This window comes from Camelus ferus, chromosome 3, assembly GCF_009834535.1.
Source record: "Camelus ferus isolate YT-003-E chromosome 3, BCGSAC_Cfer_1.0, whole genome shotgun sequence".
In the NCBI taxonomy this organism is placed as follows: Eukaryota; Metazoa; Chordata; class Mammalia; order Artiodactyla; family Camelidae; genus Camelus; species Camelus ferus.
The window spans coordinates 38901978-38926261 of record NC_045698.1 but is presented as its reverse complement, the minus strand read 5'-3'; the positions used below and the strand labels follow the sequence as shown (position 1 = coordinate 38926261).

Genomic DNA, 24284 nt, shown 5'->3' with positions numbered 1-24284 from the left:
TTATCTAAACGAATTACCAAAGGAAATACGGAAGCCTTTAATCCTTTTTTGAACAAAGCAGAATTAAATATTCATTACAAGAAGGAATAGCACAATTTAGAGCAAAATAATGAAATTTCCCTGGAGTCTGACTTCTAAGAGGTTTGAGGGATCCGTTTAACATACATTTATTTAGCTCCTACTGTGCCGGGCAGTCCCAGGGATATGTGGCCCCAGGAGGTTCACAGCCAAGTAGAACGTTGAACACACAGCACTCTTCTTGACAGCACATTCTCAGAAAAAGGAAGACTGCAGTATGCATTAGGTCCCAAAAAAGAAACGAATTAAAGTGAAGAATGCTTCCAGTCACTACAGATGCCTTTGACATGTTTATTCCCATGTACTCACACCTGTATCTCCCCAGCTAACCCACAGCACAGTCCACCCTTGTCTTTTTTTCACTACCTTGTTTATTAGTTCTCAGATAAACTAAAGGAGGATGAATCTGAGCTTTTCACACCTGTAGTAGGTTCACTTTCCATTCCAGAGAAACTATAGACAGACCTTTTTTCAGCTAAAGTGTGTTAGTTAATATTCACAGTAAGGACACACAGCTTCCTGAACATGAGAAATATGAAATAATACAGTTGTTGAAAAACTATGTTGAATAGATGAATAAGTCCTAGAGATCTACTGTATAATATGGTTCCTATAGTTAACAAATACTGTATCGTGCTCTTAAAACTTTCTTAAAGGGGTAGATGTCATGTTAAATATTATTCACACACTCACACATGTGCATGCGCAAATCCAAAAACCAGAGACTCAAGAAAACTTTTGGAGGTGATGGATATATTTATTACCTTGACTGTAGTGATGGTTTCACGGATGTAAATTATGTACATTAAATATGTACAGGTTTTTGCAAATTAATTATACTTGAATAAAGCTGGGTTTAAAAAAACCTATATTGATTATATATGCCAGTGTCTTGGATATTGAAAATGTGAGGGGAAAGAATTCATGACACTATCTCCCTGGCTCCAGTCTTCACTGCTCCAATCCTCGTGGAATAGAACCAAACATCAATTGTTCTAAAATTCTACTTTCATTATTTTGGTCCCTTGTTTGGAAACTTTTGATGATTTTTCACTTCTAAATGGAACAAAGGTACCACTTCTAAAAGAACATTCCAAGTTTTGCACAGTCCAGTCTAAACCTGTCCTTTGTACCTTGAACTGACTACCACTGTTCATGGTGTTCTCCCCTCTGAACTCCAGTGGCCCCCCTATGCATGCATGCAGCTTGTCTCCTAGAGCCTTAGATAGATCATGCTTCTGAAGGGCAGCGACTGCTTCTGCTTGTTACAGGGCAATGCCAGCCTCAGTGTTTAGGAAATCTTTGACTAATAACTACCAGTATTAATCTCATATGGCTATAAGACGAGTGAATTCATCCACTAGCAAATGTGTGTTGAGCCTCTACCACTAACAGACCCTACTTTAGTTGCTGGTAAACAGCAGTGAACAAAGCAGAGTGTTTTCTAAAGAAACTTTCATTTGTGTGGGGGGTTGTGGAGACAGACAATACACAAACATGTAAAATACACAAACGTGCAAAAGATAGAGTATGTCATGATGATCAGTTTTATGAGGAAAAATAATGCAGGGTGATGGTGGTTCTATTTTAGATTGAATAGTCAAAATAGGTAGCGCTCTCTTTTAAACTGACATTTTGTTCTTAAAATGAAAGGACTATGCAGATACCTGAAGCAAGAGCATTTCTGGAAGAGGAAAGAGTGAAGTGCAAAGGTCCTGAGGTAGGAGCAGGTGCACTGTTTTCAAAGAATGGAAGAAGACAAGTATGAGTGGAACCGAGTAAGCAAGGGGAAGGGGAGAAGGGAACAAAGTCAGGAAGACAGGAAAGGGCTTTTGTCACCCATGGTAAGGAGTCTGGATTTTATCCTCAGTAGAGTGGGAAACTAGGAGAGGGTTTTGAACAAAGAAATGGCATCTATTTTCAAGGGAAGGATCACTCTGAGTATTCTGAGCCGAATAGACTTGGAGGGAGGGTGGAAGCAGGAGAAAATGGTTAAGAATTCACTTTCGTAGTCTGGGGAAGAGAGATGGTGACCAAGGTGGTGGCACTGGAAGTGGCGAGTAGTGACCCAATTCTGGCTACAGTTTGAAAACAGAGCTGACAGTATTGGATGATGGATTTTCACATGGGGTAAAAGTAAAAGAGATGAGTCAAAGATGATTCAAGGGCTTTGGCCTGAAAAAATTGAAAACTTGTGTTTTCATTTGCCGAGTTAGGGAAAGACGAGGGAAGAGTAGATTTAGTGGTGGGGTGATGGAGACCTAAATCTAAAATTCAGTCTGGGCATCTTAAATCTGAGAGGCCTCTTTGTGGGAAAGGCTTCAGGCCCCGCCCCACTTCCCTGGGACCCGCCCCAGAGTCCACCTGCGCCTGTGGTGGGCAGATCCCGCATGCTCAGTCAGCTGCTCATCTGGGCAGCCGGGGACTTTCTCCATTCAAAACGGCTTGCTAGGCTGTGTGCAGGCTGCCCAGAGGGCTTGTGACTAAACACTCCCAGGGGCAACCCTCAGACATTGAAGGACCAGGATATACTTACACACCCCACGTTTCACATGCTTCAGTAGGACAAACCCGGTATGTGTATATATTCACTCAAAGGGTCCCCAAGAAGGTTGAGTTCCATGTGCTCACAGTGGTCACTTGCTCATTAATGTACATTACACTGACTCTTGTCCCTTCCTGTCCCACTTCCCAACCCCTAACTTCCTACAGTTACCTCCCTGCCTCTTCTCCAAATAAAAAACCCACACCAAGACCTTGCAGGGTCTGCCTGGGAGGAGTTCAACTTGAGACTAGTCTACATCCAAATGTCAGTGTCCAAGGAGGAGGTAGATTTGCTATTTTGAAATTACGAAAAATGTCAGGGATGGAGGTATAGCTGGGAGGGATTAGTCTTTCACAAACCTGCATGAAAGCACAAGATCTAAATATGAGTTGGTTCACACATGTATTTATTTCTTCCTTCTCTGCCTCATGTTCTTTTTTCCATGTGAACCAGATGATGCTCATCAATGAACAGTCTGAGCTTTTGGCAGAGGCCACAGTGGGTTTCTAGAGAATAGTAACCTGAGTAGTGATGACAATTTGATTGGAAAAATGAGTTTCTTGAGAACTTCTCTTAAATCTGTATTTTCATAGAAAGCACATTGTTTTTACTTTCCTCCTATGTTAATTTGGAGTGGTTTTGGAAAAACTGGTGGAGATTATGGAAGGCAATGCATGTCATCCTTTGGTGTTGGCATTACTGTTTTTTTCCATTTTTTTAAATTGAAATATAGTCAGTTTACAATGTTGTGTCAATTTCTGGTATACAGCATAATGTTTCACTCATATATATACATACATATATTCCCTTTCATTTTCTTTTTCATTATAGATTACAAGATATTGAATATAGTGCCCTGTGCTATACACTAAAAACTTGTTTTTTTATCTATTTTATATATAGTAGTATCTGCAAATCTCAAGCTCCCTTCCCTCTTCCCCCCACAGTAACTATAACTTTGTTTTCTATGCCTGTGAGTCTTTCTGTTTAGCAAATAAGTTCATTTGTGTCTTTTTTTTTTTTAGATTCCATATATGAGTGATATCATATGGTATTTTTCTTTCTTTTTCTGGCTTACTTCACTTTGAATAACAATCTCCAGATTCATCCATGTTGCTGCAAATGACATTATTTTATTGTTTTTAATGGCTGAGTAGTATTCCATTGTGTAAATATATCACAACTCTTTATCCAGTCATCTGTTTATGAACATTTAGGTTGTTTCCATGTCTTGGCTATTGTAAATAGTGCTTCTATGAACATTGGGGTGCATGTATCATTTCAAATTAGAGTTTCCTCCAGATATACGCCCAGGAGTAGGACTGTTGAATCATATGGCATTACTTTTTAATGATAGTTTATGCTCAGCCATGCTTTTTTGCTTGCCTGGCTCAGAAGCATGTTTTGTATGATGATTTGAGCAGGAAAACAAGTAGAGGTGAATGAGATCCTCATTAACTAGGTAGGACAGCCAGCAGCAGGCAAGGTAAACACCATACTTATTTCCAATCTGTTGTTCAACTGAATGTGAAAACAGATCATTTTCTCTCATTCTGACTCAGAATATCAGGTAAAACACAACTCTTTTTGCATACCCTATATCACATTCCAGAGTCATTTCAATATCTCATTTCCAGCAAGCACGCAGAATTTAATGTTTCCTGCTGAGCAGTTATCCAAATCATTGTAAATCAGTGGAGTCACTCACATAAATAAAATTTTTATTCTAACTGAAGAGTTAATTCAAGCACATAAAAATATCCCTAACTCTGACATAATTAAAATGGTAATATTTTTATTAGTTACTACCCTGTGAAGTTTCAGGCGACTAATACATTTCCAAATGGCCCTCACAGCCATACTAACATTTTTTAATGAAATGGTTCTGTATCATTAAGCTGAATGGACAATATTTGATTTCTAATATATTCTCCAATTTTTAACTTATTTATTTTTATTTATTTTATAAGTTTTTGGGGGGGAGGGGTAATTAGCTTTTATTTATTTATTTTGTTAATGGGGGTATGAGGGATTGAACTCAGGACCTTGTTCATGCTAGGCATGCTCTCTACCACTGAGCTATACCCTCCCTCACCCTCCAGTTTTGAATATTTAATTTTCTTTTGTCAAATGGAAAAACAGTATTTATCAGAGCAAGTTTCTGAAGTAATGGGGGCAAACATGGTTGCTAATATCCTCCTATATTGAGGAAGTTCTTTTAAAAACATTCCCACTAAGAAACACAACCACGTGGAATATTTATGTACACATTTAAAAATAGAGAGGTAGGATACCAGCTCTGAGAACTGCCCTACCCACACATGCATCCTCCAGAAGTTTTAGGAGTCAGTCCCCAGATGATGAAGGCTAAACAAGTGCCCTGGTAGGTCTAGTTGAAGCTCTTGGCTCTTTCTTTGCGTGAAGCTGCAGTCCTGAAAAGCTTTCTTCACAAGGGGGAGCTGTGCATACATCTAGCTTTTTCATAGAATTTCCTTGCAGACTGGCATGAAGGGGGTCTCTAAATTTCCAAAGAGCTTGATCTCTTTCTCTTTTTGCTTTTCTTTTTTTCTGGCCACAGATGTTCTACCTCTAGGAGGCAGACTGCTCTGTCTTCTCTAGTTAAATGTCTGCAGACCACATCATGCTGCTTCCAATTTGACTTTAAATCCTGTCATCCTAGGTGTTAAATGATGTGTATGCTTTCTGGCTTCCCTGCGTCCTCTCTGACCCTTTAATGTCTCATCAACATGAAAACTATGAGACATATTTAATTTAACATGGATTCAAAAGTTTGTATTCTTGACCTTCGATTGAAATTTAATCAAACTCAAAACCTAAAACTCCTAATGGGAAAAAAGAAATTTGACTATTCAAGTTTTTTTAGTAACACATGTCTAGTTTTATTTAATTATAAAAATAAAATTTTTCAATGTGTGGTAGAAAATTTGAACATTACAGAAAAGAATGTTTAAAAAGACCTATGACCCCTACCAGCCAGAGTTAACACTGTCAACATTTTGGTGTATATTTTTATTAATTGGAAGTAATTGATAAATGCTTTTCAGGAATAACTAATTCTATTTAGTATCAGCAATTATAATGCACCTCTATCATGTCACATAATTATTATTTCCTTTTTGTGATGGGAATAGTTAAGATCCAGTCTCTTAGCAAGTTTCATGTTTACAGTGCAACATTGTTGTCTGTAGGCACTGTACTCTGTATCAGATCTCCAGGATTTATTTACCTACTAGTTGGAAATTTGTACTCTTAAATAACATCTCTCCCATTCCAGAACCCCCCAGTCCCTGGCCACCTCCATTTTACTCTGTTTTCATGAGTTCAACTTTTTTGGATTCCACGTGTAAGTGATATCATTCAGTATTTGCCTTTCTCTGTCTGACATATTTCACTAAGCATAATGTGCTGAAGGCCCATCCATGTTGTTGCAAATGGCAGGATTTCCTTCTTTCTCATGGCTGAATAATACTCCATTGTGTGTGTATGGATATCATACACACACACACACAACTTTATAATGCATTTTTAACAAAGTATTAACACTAGTGTCTTCTTGAAAATGCTAGTCTATGATTTTTTGCTATTTTTGCTATTTTCTCTGAACTGCTGTGATAAGTTAGTACTAGAGTTGCAAATATACATTTTTAAATGTACCTGCAGAGTCATTCCTCTGAACCCGAGATAATTAACAGTCCTTGGAGCACTGAGAGCCAAGGCTCCTGAAATGACTCTGCAGGACTTACTCCTTCCTGGTTGGATTCTTTTTAAGCATCCAACTCCAAACATGAGCTGAGACTGTTCAGTAATTATCTGTATGAGTTCTTCAGTTTCATGGAGACTAAAATTAGGTTTCCTCTGTCACTCTTGTGATGTCATTTCACCTTGACCTGCATCTCAAATTGCTGAGAAATTCACAAGCTTTTTCCAATAGGCACATCAGAAATAGTAGGTGAAAAATAGATTCATTGATATTGGGGGTTATTTTTGCTTTTTTTTTTTTTTTAACAAAATAAAGTCTCTCTTGTCCATGACAAACTAGGCCCAACATTGATATAATATCCATTTAAAATATAACAAAAGGAAACAAAAAATACAACCCAGAGAAAAGCCAAAGTTCCCATTTATTGAAACAACTCCTGATTTCATAGATTTTAGAGGATATTTTGTATAATATCAGTAACTGTATAAAATTCCCAATCATCCCATTCCTAATTACCTGGCTAACTCATAAATTACTAAGAATTACACAGTATGGAAAAATTTAGAAAACATATTACCTAGGACTAAAGTGGAATAAGACCTCATGATTGGCAACTTTTATCACTTCATGGGTATTGATTTTGATAATTCATAATCTTTGGCAGATCTTAGCATTTACTTTGTAATCTAATGTACTTCTGTTAATAAAATTTAGGAATTCAAATTTATTATGGTATTTACCTTATATAGAAAAAACACGTTGAGTTTACCTGTCCAAAGTTTACCCTTTAAAATAGACTCAATATGAACGCATAGATTAAATTTAGGTTCATCATAATGAATTAAGGCATACATGTTATTCAGATGAATCTCATTATAATAGTCTAGTTCTCATTGTTCAAGTCCAGTGTGATAATTACCTGTTCAAAAGCAAGTTCTTAAATATTACTGGCAGAATCTAAGTGGTGTTCACTATAAAATTCTTTCAACTTTTCTGAATTTTTGAAAATTTTCAAAATACTATTTTGGAAAAAAATCTCTTTTTGGTATGGCAAGAACCACATTCTACATTATTTTCTGAAACAAGTTTAAACGCCCCATCAAGTTAGTGTTTCAGGCATCTGTAATTCAGCTCATTCTGGAATATTCCAGAGCTGATTGCAGTATTTATGGCATTCTTTTTTTTTTTTTCCTTTACTTGTAAGAGAAAAATGCTGAGGGACGGTTAGTCATTTTTAATGTTATGCTCACTATTGATACATTTTATTGAGAAAATGCTGACCGTCATAGGTTACAGAGATATTTTTATGAGGTGAGATGTTTTCCTAGTCCCAAGCTTCTATAAACAGAGACCATTTTTCTTTTGTATCCTTAGCCACTTAGCACTGACTTAGACCCACATGCGGCACTAAGCATGAAATAAGAACTTCTTTATAAATGTCTCTCTCCTGCACCCTTCCCAGTTTAACATAGCATTAAGACTAAACTGCCAGAGGAGAGGCGTTTCCCCTGGGCTGGGTGCTGTGAAATATGTTTTACCAAAAACATCTTATTTGATTTGGTTTTAATGTTAGTCATCTGGAAAATCGCCTTCTCCTTAACTATATGCATTTTTCATAAACAAAAGCTCACATCATTATCCATTTCTAGAAATATTTTTCATCCCTTCTCACCCTACTTCCCTGATACTTTTTGAAAATGTAAGCCCAGTCCAATTTTTCATAAGCCTTGAGGAACAGTTTTTGGTTTATTCAGCTCTAAGCTCCATTTAGACATAATTGTGTTTGCCATTGGTCACCAGATGCATCCCACACAGCACCTGACACATAGCAGATGCTTAATACATATTTATGAGCAGGGGAGAAGGAGGGAGGGAGGGAAGAAAGGAAGGATGGATTGGCTGTTAAATAAATTGTTATATGGAAACTAGCTTACTGGGCCATGTGTTTGAGGGTTTTGTGATTTAGTTAGGTTCACTCTTAGAATGTCTACAAAAATACTTCATGCTCCCAACATTTTGTTATATAGTGCCCAACAGACCTTACAAATCCAGTTATGGTTTTGTTTCTTTGACTGCAATTTATTTTCATTTCAAAGTAAATCCAATCTCTTGAGTCACCATAAGTTGGATATCAAACTAAAAAATGTCCAATTTATGCTGTACATAAATGATTTTTTAATTGAAGTATAGTCAGAATGTGTCAATTTCTGATGTACAAGATAATGACCCAGTCATGCATATATATATATACATATATTTGCTTTCATATTCTTTGTCATTATAGGTTATTTTAAGATACTGACTATAGTTACCTGCGCTATAGAAAATAATTTTTTTACACACATACACATATATATAATTGTATGTGATGTCACCTGAGCAACAAAAGAACAACTGTAACTTCTCAAATTTACTTCTACATTTTCAAGGTAATAAGTTTACTTGAAGAACTCCCTAATTTAGAAATGGCTTATTCTCTAAAACATAGAAGTAAGCCAGTGTTTTACTCAAGGCCACATTATTTACCACTTACCAAACTTGGAAAAGTCACTTAACTCCACTGAACCAATAGAAGTAAAATTAGTGAAGCAGTGGAAGGGTCAGAAGGTGCCTGATTGCCTTATTAATAGTCTGGTTGTGTAAATCTCTATTATAAATTTCTTAGGTGGTTTGGAGGGATAGCTAGAAAATGGTGCCTTAAATTGTATGCATCCTGTCACAACACAAAAACTCGTAACAAAAATTAACTCTTACTTTCTTTCACTGCTACTCAAGCACCCAGATTTCTGTTTTAGCTCCTAAAGAAATGCTACCATTGGCTGAATGGACTGAAAAGTGTTTATATTTCTCTTCTGTTTAAAATTGACAGAGAGTAGACAACAAGGTCCTACTGTACAGCACAGGGAACTATATTCAATACCTTGCAAAGGCTTATAATGAAAAAGAGTATGAAAAGCAGTATGTATATATGTATACATGAATCACTAAGTTGTACACCAGAAATTAACACAACACTGTGAATCAACTATACTTCAATAAAAAATTAAATTATTAAATTAAGTTTACAGAGGAAAATGGAGAGTGATACACAGTGCTACAAACACTGACGTTGTATTATCGCTTTTCCTTAAGCCTTACTAAACCCTGCCAGGCCTCCTCTCTCCGCTTCTCTGTCTCCTTATCACAGTTGAGTCCGCTCAGCCTCCAACTGCAACCTCAGTTCCAGCCCAGGCCCACAGATCAATCTTGTGCCTACAATTAGGAATCTAAACAGCTTGGGTAAACCAGCTGCTGTGAAGACAAGATCTGAGATAGTCAAAACTGACTCAGACTCACATCGCTGTCAGAGATTAATTTTGTGATGTCAGCCAAGTTGCTTAACCTCTTTGATCTTCAGATGTCTCATCTGTAAAATGGTACACAGTAATGTCTACCAGTGAGTTGGTGAAGACTAACTAAGATTATGTAACTATTATATCTGTTATCTGTTCTTTCTGTGATAATCCAAAACTTCCTCATGGCTTAACTCTCCAAAGAAGGGACTCACCCTCATTCATTCCTTAGCTCACTTACATTCTAGGCATGTGCTGGTTCACAGCATAGGTTTTACAGTTAGAGCTGAGTTCTCATCTTATTCATTGAATGTGTCATCATAGGGGCAAATTAACTTTTTAAGCCTCTATTTCCTTAGCTGGAAAATAGAATAAAAACAAGACAAGCTCATAGGTATATTATTGTGAGGATAATGTAACTTATATTAAGCCCATATCATACAATAAATATGAAATAAGTGGTTGATACTATCATAGTAAAATAAGGAATTAGGAAATTACCCTGACCTTAGCATGATGTTTGCTTCACAGAAACAGGGAGTATCAGGGTGAGGAAGGGGTCTGGGGGTGACAGGTCAGCAATAAGTCCCCAGGAATGGGACCGTTTATGGGTGTTGGCTTCAATAAATGGATATCCAGATTTAGTGAGATACTGAACAATGTCATGGAAAAAGTTCATGGTGCCAAAGTTGAAGGCACGAGATTGTTGTTATTTAGAAATTCATGGTATTTGGGGTCTTTTTTCTTTCTCCTGAGGGAGCAGTTTTTTATCTCAGCCTGGTAATTCCATCACTGCTTTTTCTTGCTTGTTAACATAGTTCCAAGAAGCTGAAGAGGCCATTTCTGCCCTTATTTGGTGCATGGGTGACAAGAAGCCCAGCAGAAGCTGAAATCAGTGCTGCAGATGCTTTTCCAATTAAACAACCTGTCTTCAGGATCCCATAAGTTTTCAAAAAAAAAAAAAAATGATAATGTTCCTATATTTAGGCAAAGCACAGGATTTGGAATAATGGAGAAAAATTCCATCAGCTAAGTTTAGTAAAATCCCTTGCCACTTAATTTTTTTCAGTTCTTGTAAACAGAACCAACAGACGGTTTTCAATCTGCAAAGAAAACATTCAGCTTTTGTTATAGGATTAACCTTTCAAACATAACAGCTTGACAGTCTATCCTTACACACTTGGGATAAAAAGATTTCAAACAGAGGGGGAAAAAAAAAACCCAACAAAACTAAAGATTGGTACCTTTTTGAAACTGGTTAAATGATATGCCTATGTACCTTGCTCGTAAAGTAACCCATTTTAGAGGACAATTCTTAAAACTGGCAGTGTTTCTAACAGTATAAAAAATAGTTGTCCTTGTTCCCCAAAAAGCTTACCAGCATTAGCAGTAGTGTCTAAAACTTGGGATGGCATTTGCCAAATGCTTTTATATAAATTACCCTATTCATTCTTCTCAAAAACTCTTTGCAATGGTTTTCATTTGGACAACGTACTGAACTCAACAAGGTTGGGCAACAGTGCTCAAGGTCACATGGCAAATTCATAGCTTAACTGTGGCTCTAATTCCCTCTACCAGGGCTGCCCTGAATATTTGCCCAATGGTGTTTCATTAAAAAAAAAAAAAAAAAAAATCCTGAGGACAGGCCTGTAATTCATTTGGTCATAACAGTACGGTGGTTTTTCTGGTTTTGTTATTTTATTTTATTTCACTGATTAATTGCTACAATTGTGGCTTTGTCAGAGGCGTCATCTAAAAAAAGAGAATACAGCAGTCCCACCTAAATTACCCATGGAAAAAAATTTTGCCCCTATTTCAGAACATAAAAGAATATAATGTAGGTGATGCTCTTATTTTCAAGAGGTCCTGAGATAACTGGTTTATTCATTCATTAAGCAAAATTATTATGACTTATTTTTCCAAGCCATTTGCTAGGTACTGGGGGTCTAGTGGGAAAGCAGACACAATTTATGTCCTCATGATGTTTAGGTCTATCAGGGAAGCTAGACATTGAAAAGATAATTACAAATGTGCTGATAGTGACAAAGAGGAAGTGCAAACTGCTGTGGAGACATCCCTTGGTCTGGGAAAGCAGGAAAGCTTCCTGGAGGAAGTGGCTTTCAAGATGAAATTCTGTATCTACCCTTACACTCATCAGTCAATAGCTAAGGAGGATTTTTTTCAGTCTGCAATCATGAGTACAATAATGAAAAGAAACTTTCTGACTTTTAAAATCTTCATATACAGAACATTAGACAAACATTTATTGACCCCAAAAGACTTTTACACACATTTCAAAACATCATGCTTAGCTGTTTATTTCAAGTGATTAGCCTAGATTAATTTCAATTTTTTTAAAGTATTTGACTCTAGAAATATTTCCTGTTGACTACTTCTAAAAAGTCTCCTAGGACTTTGTCTGTCACTTACTAGACACTTAAGAAATATAAAATATCTTTCCCTTTCCTCTTATTTCTTCCCCCCTAATCTCTTTCTTTCACCCTCCATTTGCCCAAGTGTTTAGAAAGAACTCAGTGCTTTATTGGAAAGAAGAGGCTTGACCTAATTATTTTCCAAATTGCTAAACATTTCTGAAACGTGTCGATAGAAACTTTAAGTGTAGATCAAAGCACTTTGATTCACAATCTAGTTTTATTTATCTTTTATTTGTATTTAAGCATGCCTCTTGTCATTTATTTTATTCTATGTCTTAATAATTTTAGCTCTTGAATTACATTTTATTTCTATTTGTGTCCTAGAACATACATGAATAAGAGATGCATTAGAAGCAGCTTAAAACACAGATGCTTACTTAATGCTCCCAAGACTGTGGGATACTATCAATTTCTTCTGGTACTCTGCTGGGTTACAGCTGATAGAAAACAATTGTCCTCGACTGTGGAACATGGAATAATTGACCTCTAAGTGAAGTAGACACGTATAAGATTTAGAATGACCATTTGAAGGCAATTCAGAGAAAATGTGAGCATTATTTTGCAGCATTTCCATTTGGAGTCATAATTGATAGCTGATTATGATACTATGTTAATATAATAAAAATTGTTTAAACCGCAATTACATATACTGAATGAATACTAGTTTTTGAAATGCACTAGTCCGGTTGTTGAATTTCCTTTCAGCACACTCTTTTGCAACAGATCACCCTGAAAATAGAATTGTTATAATGAAACTCTTATCAGAGGTAGCTGAATCACGAACATGAAATGATAAATGAAATGAAGTTGTTTGCTTCCACCTTAACGTCTGCTGCCTTTGAATCTGCAACCAGCAGCTATTTCAAAATACAGCATTATCCTGAACCCATATCTCTGCCTGCTCTGGTTTCCTGAGGCAATGTATTTCAACATCATGCAACCCCTCTAATGTAACTGTTTCTCTGCAGTTTAGCTCAGACTTTCCACTTCCACTTGTCAAATAGTGACTTGATGTATAAATAAATGCTTATGTAGATTATGTTTAAATTCTCCTACTTATATATTTTTTAATTTTCCTCCTTTAAAATTGGGGCTTTTCAAATTTATTTCATAGTAGCAATTTCTGAGGAAATTCTGAGTCTCTGTGTCAGACACCAAAATCCAAGCTTGCCATTTTAACATCTGGAATCTTGGAACCCAAATCCCAGAAATGTTCAAGATGCAAAGACGCCTTATTTAGAGCTCTGCAGAACATGAAATCTATGTTATTGGCAGGAGGTGGGCATTTTCTTGCAATTTTAGGGAGGTTAGGAATTATGTGAATAAGAATGAGGTGGAGGCAAAGTTTAGATTTCTGAATCTGGTTTGCCCCAGGATCTAAGCTTAGTTTCCAACTTGTAGAAGAAGTGTTTGTCTCAGAGATGGAGCATCTCTCTGTGCCATTCAATCATGCTTTTCCTAAAACTTCTTCTGGAAAATAAATGCTTCATAATATGACAGAAATTAAAATATCCAAAATATCCCTTCCCTACCGTTTAGTAAATGTGAAGTGAAAGTTATAAACAGCTACTTGAAATATAAATATAAATGACAGTGAAGGTTCATCCTAGTATACATCTAATTTTTTAAATTTTTTTCTAGTTGTCTAAATTCTCATGTCTGTGAAGTACTAGCCAGTCCCTCAAAATAATATTCATGTTTATACTTGAAATCAAGGCTTAACTTTGCTCATTATTCAGCTCAGAAATATCTTATTTCTGTGAACTTGCTGAAACCTGGTAACCGAGGGGGAATTCAGTGTAATTGTACAAAAGAAATGGGAAGGAGGTGATAAGTAATTATTTAAGGAGAAAAGGACATTAACATTTGCAGATACTTCTTGTGTCTGTATCCAATTTCACATTAGGAAAAGGGACCAAAGTTTCCATTTTCCTAGTCATAATTTCACAGTTGCTCCATTGTTTTTATCTTGCTTAACTGCTCTAGATGCCTGCTTTCAAGAACTGAGGCTGGGAGGCAGAAGGAATATTTTGGCAATAATGAAAAACACAACTTTGCATCTCCTTCAATGTACATTTCTTTTAGAAAAATGTAGACATTCTGTAATATTTTCATTCTGTATTATTATTATGCCTTTGTATTTTATCAGTTAGGTATCAATTAACAACATTCTTTTCAAAATGTAAATTGGCATGGACAATGACAAGTGTTAGTCAAAATGCCTGTTGCTCAGGGTATGGGGGGCTGTGTAGTTCAGTGGTAGAGCACATGCTTGGCAAGTACAAGGTCCTGGGTTCAATCTCCAGTGCCCCCATCAGGGGAAAACAATGTATTTTTTTAAATGCCTGTTGCTGGCTTTAGCCTTTCTAGGAAGCTAGAGTCATTCTTGCCGTGACAAGAGCAATTTGGATAACTATAAAGCAAGCAATATTTTTCTGCTTCCAATGTAGTATATATGGACTGTAGCTTTCATTTTTAAAAACCGGTGATGCTATTTGACCTACAAAATTTTAAATGCCACCAGGCAAAATGAGAGCTCTGTATTGCACGGGAGCTGAAAGAAGTAAATCTTTGTCAGTCCTTTCCCTCTTGCTCCCTTGCTTGACTCTGTGACCACCCCTTCTCTCCCTTCACACCAGTCTTCCCCCCTCCCCCACCAGCTTTCAGGGACATCCCCTCTCTTCATCCAGACCCCCAGTTCTTTTCCACTGTCTGGCTTCAGTCTCAGAGGATGCCATTCTCCTAAACACCAAGTTGTTCAGCTCTGTGTCAACTCTGCCAGGCCTGTGTACATTGCCCAAGAGCTGTCTTGACACGGAAATTAACTAGAATAACGGAATGAAGTGCTAACTGTGGAATTTCACGCATCAGGAAGTGCAGGTTGGTGTAGGTCTGGGCACCTTCTCAGTCCTTTCAAAGAACACCAGGAGGGGGACCACCAATTTTGCTCTTGTGAAATGAGGCTCCAGACACAGAAGCAAAAATGTGGAGTTTGTGAAGCATTAAAATATTGCTAGTTGGTTCAGAGAGAACGTGTTTATTTTTGAACTCGTGGCTCCTCCGAGGTCGCTGCCATTCAGCCAGCTATCATCACTCATGCACTCTTTTAGGCCATCTGTCAGATAACGAAGAGGTGAAACCATAGAAGTGTTTTCTATTGCTCACTCCCAAAGCTGAGACAGAACGTGTGGTGTTCTCGAGAACCCCTGGTGTGCTGGATGATGTTGTGAAAATAAGTGTCCTATTTACTGACTTGAGCTTTTACGGAAACTCCATGAATACTTTGGACCCCTTGGGTATATAAGAGGTAGATGGGCCAGAAGGGGTCTCAAAATTTGGCAGATGTGCGGATCATCACCAAGTTCAACTTTTGGCCAGTTTTGCCCAGTTCAGAGGGGGTTAAATCATGGTTGGGCACTCCAAGCCTCTCTAATCTTATCCTGGAGAAGTGGAGTTCTGCCTTGGTTTACAGTTGAGGTCGCTGGCGGGGCAGTGTTTGGACAGGGACTGATGGAATTATGATGCGTTGTTAACATTAAATAGCACTTGGTGGTGAGGACCGATGACGGCATTGGGGTCCTTTGACTCCTTGAGTACAATCTTGAAATATATGCCTCACCAAAATGGGAAGGGCTCAGTTTGGCTTTCATCATTTATTTGATTTGAAAGAAGGTTGTTTTAAGGGACTTATCAGAGACTTAAGAAATGTTTCTAGGGAATAGAAAATGGGCAAGAAAATTGATCTGTGCTGTCAGAGTCACACATTATAACTCACCCTCCAAGGTGACGCGGCAGCTCCTTGAGGGAGAAGCTGCCAAAAGCACTGAAAGTGATCTGCCTGTTTTCTTCTCACACTGACTTGCAGGGAATGCGCTGCTCTTTCAAGACCGTTAAATCATTATGGAAGGTCTGCTAATAATGATGTTCAACTTTGTGTCTAAGAGCAGTTGAAATGAGGAAAATGATATTTGGCAGCTGAGTTGTGTGAAATTTAGAAATCTTGGTCGAATTTCCCAGACCTGGGCATGTATTTCCTTTTTCTAAAATAAAGACCCTCTGTTTACTTTTTTTTAACTTCACACTTGGTGGGAAGTTTCACTCAATTCAATCATACTTTTCACCCTGTGTGTGTTTGTGTGTGTGTGTGTTATGCTGTTCAGGAGTGGCATGTGACTGTGTCGTTTAATTGGGGCTCTATTTAAAAACACATTTGCAAGGGAGTGTTTCTCACGTTATTAATGAGATAAGGTCGGAGTGAAGCAAGCTGTGTCGTAAAGGGCAAGTGTCATGCAGCAGGAAGTCCTGGCCATCCTTCCAGCCCGCCTCAGCCAGCCTGTCCCCTCCCCGGCCGCACTGAGCACTGCACAGAGGAAATGCCCTCACTCAGCCATAAGTGCCTCCTGCTTCGTGTGGGGCCCTCCAGCCCCAGGGCCCTGCACCCACTCTAACTTCCCGCTGTTTCCAGCCGTCGTGGCATCTCCTTTACAAATGGCATTTGTCTGGGATCCTCGGGGAGCCACAGTGCCAGGACCCTCAGCACGAGTCAAATCAAGATTGCGTTTCTCAAAGTCCTACAGGTATCACTCTTTCCTTCTTGTGGCTAGGAAGAATCTTTGTCCATCAACCTCTGTAGCTTCAGGCCCCTTGCAAATAATCCTTTGCCCCTTCGCGTTGATCTATGCAACTTCTATTTCTTAAACTGTGTTACGCTGGCGGTATGAACTGGCAGTGTGCAAAATAGGAACTAAGAAGATGTGAACCTTAACATGGTTGGGGGGTATCTGGCACTGGCAGAAGTAGAAGGAAGTTGGCTAACTCTTGAAAGCTGATTTGGGGAGTTAAAGAGTGAACTTAAAAAAGCATTTCTATAACTGGCGTCTGAAGACGAGTGTCTTAGCACGCCTAATGGACTTATGTAGCCAAAATTGCTCACACTTTCTGTTAACCTTTTAAATGTCAGGAAAGGATTCTTGTTTGGTTAACTGAGTAAGCAAGCAAAAACAAAACACTGTGTTGTTTCAGGTCACATTCCCGTGGAAAAGTGGAAACTATCTCTATGGTCCAGGGGGCAATTCAGAGTTTTAATCTTACCCAGGAGAATTAGACACCATGAAATGGAAGTCAATATGTTAGTAATCTGTTCTTTCTAAATATTGCTGTAGAAATCATATGAAAAGTCTTGACCTCATGATCTCAACAATTTGTCAGTGACACCTTTGCTTTACATCCAAGTTAGCCTATTTCAAACAAATAACTAGAAAAAAAATGATGACACAGAAAAATCTTTGATTTCCTTCTTCGCTTCAGGGTTCTAGATATTTACGTGGGAAAGACTGATTCTTCACGCATTATTTGTCTCTGATGGGTTGGTCTATAGCACTGCAAGCTATTTCATCAATAGCAAGCGGAGGTGAAACTGTCTGCAAAATCTCAAGAAAATAAGGTCTTTCTTATTTAGACCAAATGTAACGTATCTGGAAACTATCAGGCCTATACAGAAGTACGCATTATGTTTGGAGTAAAATGTTTTCTGATATATTTCCATGGAAAACATTCCAAGTTTGGATTCAGAAGAATTCACAAGAATTATTTGTCTTAATTGTGAGCAATACATATATATTAGCTTCTTAAAATATAACAGAGATAATTTTTTAAAAATGTGAGCATTAATAACAAGTGCAGTATCCAGTTGTAGATAAGCTCCTAAGTAAATTAGTGGCATTCATTATTTGATGTGGAAATATTTAGTGCTTAAAATAAATGAGAATTTATATATTTTAAAAAAAAGAATTATTTGTCTTAGACTGTCAGAAAGAGAGTGCCTTTGGAATTTTTTAAGGAAGTCTAAAATCAGAGATATCAAATTATAGACTTCCCTAGTGCATAAGCAAATTTTGACAAGGGAAAAATAAAAGTTGACAGTTAAAGGTGTAAGTAGCACTTCCATCTACTACTTTTTCAAAACAAAATAAACATCATTTATTTTTGTTAATTATGTTAATTTGTTAAAGTTAAGAATATGATTCAACATTAGAAATTAAATGCCTACTGTATGCTTTGCCTTCTACTGCATGCACATCTCAGGCTTCTTATGTGCTAAGTTGTATGCTCATCAAACACTTGTAAATATTACTGTGCGTGTTTCCAACGGGTGGTGGCTTCTAGGCTCTCCTCATCACTGAGATCTGGTATCAAGTTCCTAAATACGTAACTGCTGGGTACGGCGAAAGCCCTAGCACCTTGGACTAAAGAATTCCGGAAATGTCAAGAAATACAGAGTTTAAGCCCTATGGGATAATTTGCAGATATATTATAAAACTTGCCTTCTTGGTCTGCTGAAGGTTTTTCAATTTCCTTTGGTCCATCAGATCCTTTCCAAAATACAACAGGCACTGGAATGTCTAAGGATGTATTTTCTATACATTTAAATGCCTTGCACAGCTAGTTTTAACAGGCTTCTTTCCTAACAAGTTTAAGAGGTGAGGATGACATCTTGAATAGCCATCATGGGCCAGTCTCTTTTGAAACTTGAGAGACTTTGTCACTCATTCATTTGCTTTTAATCTGAATATGAATTGCCCATATAATGGTCAATTTAATTATTTTTATGTACTGTCTTTACTGTTCTGGGGGTCCTGTTTTTGTCTCCCCATTTGAACTATACATTTTTTGAGGCCAGAGGCTCCCTTATGTGCCACGGGAATGTTATTAACGCATCTTTGATGAAGCATCTTACTACACTTTCTTAGTTGGTATGACCCTTTTGTTCAAAAAAGCAGCTTGCTGATAAGATCAGGGCCTATCACGGCCGAGAGTCTGGTGGAAGATTCTGGAGCTGGGACAGCACGTGGATTCTCTGATCTCACATTTTCAGTGGTTTCTCTGTGCTCAAACGGATTATGCTTTCAGCCACAGCACCGTACTGACAGTAAAGAAAAAGGATACTTATCATATAGCTTTAAACTTTTAGCAGATTATATAGCACAGGGAACTGTATTCAATATCTTGTAGTAACCTATAATGAAAAAGAATATGAAAAGGAATACATGTATGTATGCCTGAAACATTATGCTGTACACCAGAAATTGACACATTGTAACTGACTATATTTCAATTTTAAAAAAACAAAAACTTTTAACAGACCACACCACCTCAAATGCACCATGAGTCAAAGTATTTATGTATGTACACACACACACACACACACAAACACACACACACGCGCGAGCGCGCATGCGCACACACGCTCTTAAGTTCTGCAGTTATCTTTTGAATGGCACGGTTTCATTGCATAGCATTCCTGGAGTTAAAAGCATTAAGCTATTTGACGTAAGCATTTAAAATATCCCACAATTTGGCAACCCAGTTTTTGTATTTCTTCATTTCTTTGTTAACATCTGAGATCCTTAAAATGTGGAAGTCACTTCAGCTTATCTTGACCTTTGAGAGGTCTTAGAAAGGGGGGAGGGTATAGCTCAGTGGTAGAGCACATGCTTAGCATGCACAAGGTCCTGGGTTCAATCCCTGGTACTGCCGTTAAAAAAAAAAAAAGAATAAATGCAAGGCCTTAGATACAATTCCACTATTGAAGCAACTGGAATACTTGGGCATTAGCCAACATTTCTGTATTGAATTTCTCCTTTACAAGTTTGTTTGTTTAAGAAAAATAATTGTATATTCTGTAAGATCCTCACACGTGTCTAGGATAGTGTCATTTTTTTTTTCCTTTGGAGATTGAATGGTATCCTGTGTGATCCAGGTGATACACGTGGCTTTAAACTGAAATGTTTTTCTTGGCATTGTTTTCCCTCCCTGGGAAAGGATGAAGGAAAGCCAAGTCTGTAGAGAGTCTTACTGGTTAAAGTAACAGCAAATCATATACATTTGATGAATGTTGATCTCTGAGAAATACCTTGGGAGTTATACAATGCTTACAAAAGAGTTGAAAGTGGTTTTTTAGCAGTGATGAGTTTGTATGTTTTGTGGGTAAAGTACACTTTTGGAGCGAGCCAAATAATGATTAACATATAGCTTATTAATCCAAATTTATTTTGATGTAGAAAGGGAGAGAGAAAGAAAGAGAGGAGAGAGAGGCACAGGTACAGAGTCAGAGACAGGAAGAGGATTACATAATAAGAAGACTGTTTTCCCTCCGAGGGCCTGGATTCATTACTTTAGAGCCACACCTCTCATATCTGTTTTAGAGGAGGGAGGGGAGTGATGTACTCACATCAGATCTGAGAAAACAATGTGAGTGAGTGAACTCATATTAAAGGTTTAAATATAACACCTAAAAACAAACAACCAAAAAAAAAACAAAAAAAAAGGAAGAAAATAACCTGGGAAGCAAAGAAACAACAAGGAGCTAAGACTTAGCAGGTTGGTGGACTCTGACAGCTCCCCAAGGGAACGCTGGGATATTTTGTCTTTTTAAAGACATTATTGTTTAAAATTGTAGTAATATGCAAGGAAACTTTAAATAGGAAAAGTTACTCTTCCAGAGATGCTCTTGTCTTCCAATCAGAACAAGTCACACAACTTTTTCCTGTCTTCTCAAACAGGCCTGTTGAAAGGGACATTTTATGTGATGAGCATGGGGTGGGCGCTATACAAATAGAAAAGTGTCCATCCAGGACACTTTTCAGGGCAGGTGTTTCACTGACGTCCCACAGGCGAGCAGCAGAAAGCACATTTTTCTTGCCCCTTATACTAATAGACGTCATGGGATCTACTACATAATTGAATATGTGCTGGAACAAAAATCCTAGATAACCTTAAGTCCTCCCCTGTATTTGTCTTAGAAAGTGATGCTCAAATCTGCTATAGATCTACTATCTGGAGATTTTATAGTAGCAGATATGAGCAGGGCCCATAGGAGAATGCAGTCTCTTAGCTCTCTTTGTTCCTACCAAAACCAAAGTTTTGCACATCAGTGGTTGTCAAGTTAAACGTCGAAATGCTCACTAGAAAATGCTGGCTAGAGCTCAAGTCTTAGAAAGAGAAATGAGTGCCACCCCAACAAATCAATACACTGGAATGTACCTTTGTAAGTATCATATGAGTACCTCCTATTGTATAGCATTTTCTAAAAATTTTTTAAAGCTTTTCAGATGTAACAGATATTAATAACTGCTCTTTTTAGTGTTCTGTTCCATAGCTCATCTCATTCAATTTTTTAGGGTAAGTGAAGAGGATGAGTGTAATTATAAGAAAAGAAGAATTGGAGGTTCAGGGATCAGAAGTTACACAACACACATGTGGTCGGAAGTCCTGAGTAAGAACAAGAAGATCTAATTTGTACTGAGAATTTATTTTGTGCCGTATTCCCAGGGCTGTACATATGTTATCTCATTTCATCCCGCAGAACAATCCCACCAGGGAGACTAGCAGTGCCTTTATCTTACAGATGAGGAAGCTAGGCAGAGAGAATTTACGAAACTTGCCCAAGTTTGACCCCTGGCAGTCTGCCGTAGAGGCCAGACGTCTAGTTACTCTCCAGCCTCCCGTTTCCTGGCTAGATCCTCTCATCACCACACAAGGAAGTTCCATAATTAGAGGTGTCATTCTAATACACTGAACTGTCCTCATTTACTTAACTCAGAGTCTGCCTCTGAAAAAAGAATACCTTGTAATTTGATATAGAACAGGGCTTAGTGATCAATCAAAACATAAAATTATTAAATAATGTTTAAACAGTCTTCTTACCTGATTGAGATTGGTTTAAAGTAGTGTTAAGCAAAAGTATCCAAATGTAAGTGTTTCTCAAGGGAAAGAAAAAAGAAGCTAATCAATGATTTTTGTGGCCAGCTTCTGTCTTCCACCTGGGTTTTGCTTCGTGGACTCCCATCTGGCTCATTTCATGTGGCCAGAAACACTGGTCGTGTGGTTGTATTTTACTGCCAAAATGTTGCTCCTTGGCCAGCTGTTCGGAGGAGTCAGAAGGTTCTCTGAGCTACAGAGGTCAACTTCATCCCATATCGTGCCTATTTATTCCTCTGCCACCGTTTTGAGTATTAAGATGGCATTCTCAATGACATTCCAAATTGTGAGTAATATTAGCCACATGGAAAATGAGTAAAACAGTTCCGTTAATAGGCAACACAACCATCATATGAGAATAACAGTATTGGTTACCGAGCATGGCACAGTGTGAGAGAGGAGGGAGACTTTGGCTTTAGGGCCAAACAGATCAAGCTTGAATGGCAACTCTGCTGCTTTCCTGACTGGACAATTTCCTAACCTCCATTAGCAGATTCCTTGTCTGTCAATGGAAAATAAAAATGTCTACTTCAAAGGGCTGGTGTGCCCTTAAATGAAAAATGTACCTTAAAGTAGGCCTGCCTGCCACTTCTTTAATAGCATTGTCTCCATTTCCAATTTTGTGATGCTTCTTTTGTAAATTACTTTGAGGTTAGCTGTTATCATTGGAACCACTCTTGGTTACAGAAGAGCACATAGAGCTGGCCTATAAACAACTCCCTATAACTAACTTGCCCACAGAAAATGAAGCTCACCTTGACAGGTGTGGGGGGTAGTGGTTGAGAGCTGGTTGGCTCTCCATTCGCATTGCTGAGGTCTCAGTGTCCACACTTTCACTTCCAGCTGTGAGACACTGGTCAAGCTATTTCACATCAGTGGGCCTTAGTTTCCTCATCTGTTAAATGGAAGGATGTGAGCATTGTGTGTTAGTCGTATGTCATGCCTGGCACATAGACAATCCTAAAATTAAGTTACTTATTATAAATACATACTAGGATGGAAGCTCCATGTGGCAGCAATTTTTATATATTTTTCCACCTCTGTATTGCCAGTGCCTGGATAGGTGTGTGGCATATGGTAGGTGCTGGCTGTCTATGTATTAAACGAATGATGTGATCAGCCGATGTATTTAGACCCCCGACAAGAGTGAGGATGCTCTACTTCCTCTCCCCATATTCATGGAACAGAAGGTTAAAGCTGAAGAGGCCCCAGAGCTCATCTGCTCAAACCCATCAGCCAACATTGAAAAGCCCTAAGACCTCTCTAGCTCTTGAGTGTGTGAAGTAAATAGAATGCAAAAGACAGACATCCCCAAAACAACAAATGTGTAAGCCACCTTCCCAAAAGAAAGCCTGGCAGTGAACCTGAAAAGAAGAAGCTCTGTGTGGGGCTAGAAGAACAAACTCTGTAAGAGCTAACGTGACCATGAATAAAACACTCGAATACAATCAGAATTCAGACAAAAGATAGATGTGTTCATTCAGAGACCATTTGTTAAACACCAATGATACAGATGGTGAATGACATGCTGGTGAATATTAACAGCCATTTCTCTTTGAAGACATCAGAAAAGCTTGTGTGTTGTATCTGCTGAGTTCTGTGGCAAAAATTCTCCCACTAGCTCATGTCAAGCCACAGAGGTCACTAAATGTAGAGTTGGCAAAAGATGCAATAGATGTAAATGATGCACAAGAACATAGATAATAGTAAAGTGCAGTCAAAATATTATGAATGATGAGTTTTGAATATTTAATACCATTCTTTCCAACATAATTTCTTTATTGGTAAGTTTATATAATTTAATTTTTAATGATGGTGAGGTATGACAACCAACTTAGAAATACTCCTGAAAATTTTACAGTCCACTTTTGCCAACTAGTATGTATGGCTCCAGCATTCACCTGTGCCTGGTACTTTATCAGCCACCTAAAAATATTTACCTTATATTAGGAATATAATGAGGAGGAAAATGGATGGGTCTCTGCTCTCATGAAGTTTACATTCTAGTGGAGGAAGGCAGAGAATAGACAATTTAACAACTAAATAAAATAGGGACTGGGATAGGAAATTCTTCTTGGGAAATCCAAAGGAGGCTTCTTCATAGAGAAAATAACAATTTATTTATTTGTAAGTTAAAACATATCCAATCCATACATCCATAAGTACATCTGTAGTCCTAGGCAGACAAGATGTAACTCAGAATTGTACCAAGTTGATGGGACCATATGTATGGGTTGTGATGTCATGACTGACTGTGCTCTTGGTCAGATCAGACTCCTAGTCTCTTGAGTGAATTTGCCTTTGCTTCACCTTTATTGTAAAAATATAAGGAGGAAGAGGAAGAGGAGGGGCAGTGTACATAGACCAAAAACCTATACTAGATACACACACACACACACACACACACACACACA

General features: G+C 37.9%; 1 protein-coding gene across 4 annotated transcripts in view; it reads left to right on the top strand.

Annotated features, from left to right (window-relative positions):
- The window catches only part of PDE4D (phosphodiesterase 4D), a 1019286-nt gene that overhangs the window by 681692 nt on the left and 313310 nt on the right, over positions 1-24284 (top strand). Inside the window, exon 1 of one of the 4 annotated variants that reach the window (XM_006180362.3) lies at positions 16447-16688. The exons of the other annotated variants lie outside the window; for them this stretch is intronic. Coding sequence (XP_006180424.1) covers positions 16600-16688 — 89 coding nt within the window. The 5' untranslated portion in view covers positions 16447-16599. Of the gene's footprint in view, positions 1-16446; positions 16689-24284 lie in introns of those variants that run through there. 4 annotated transcript variants of the gene reach the window in all.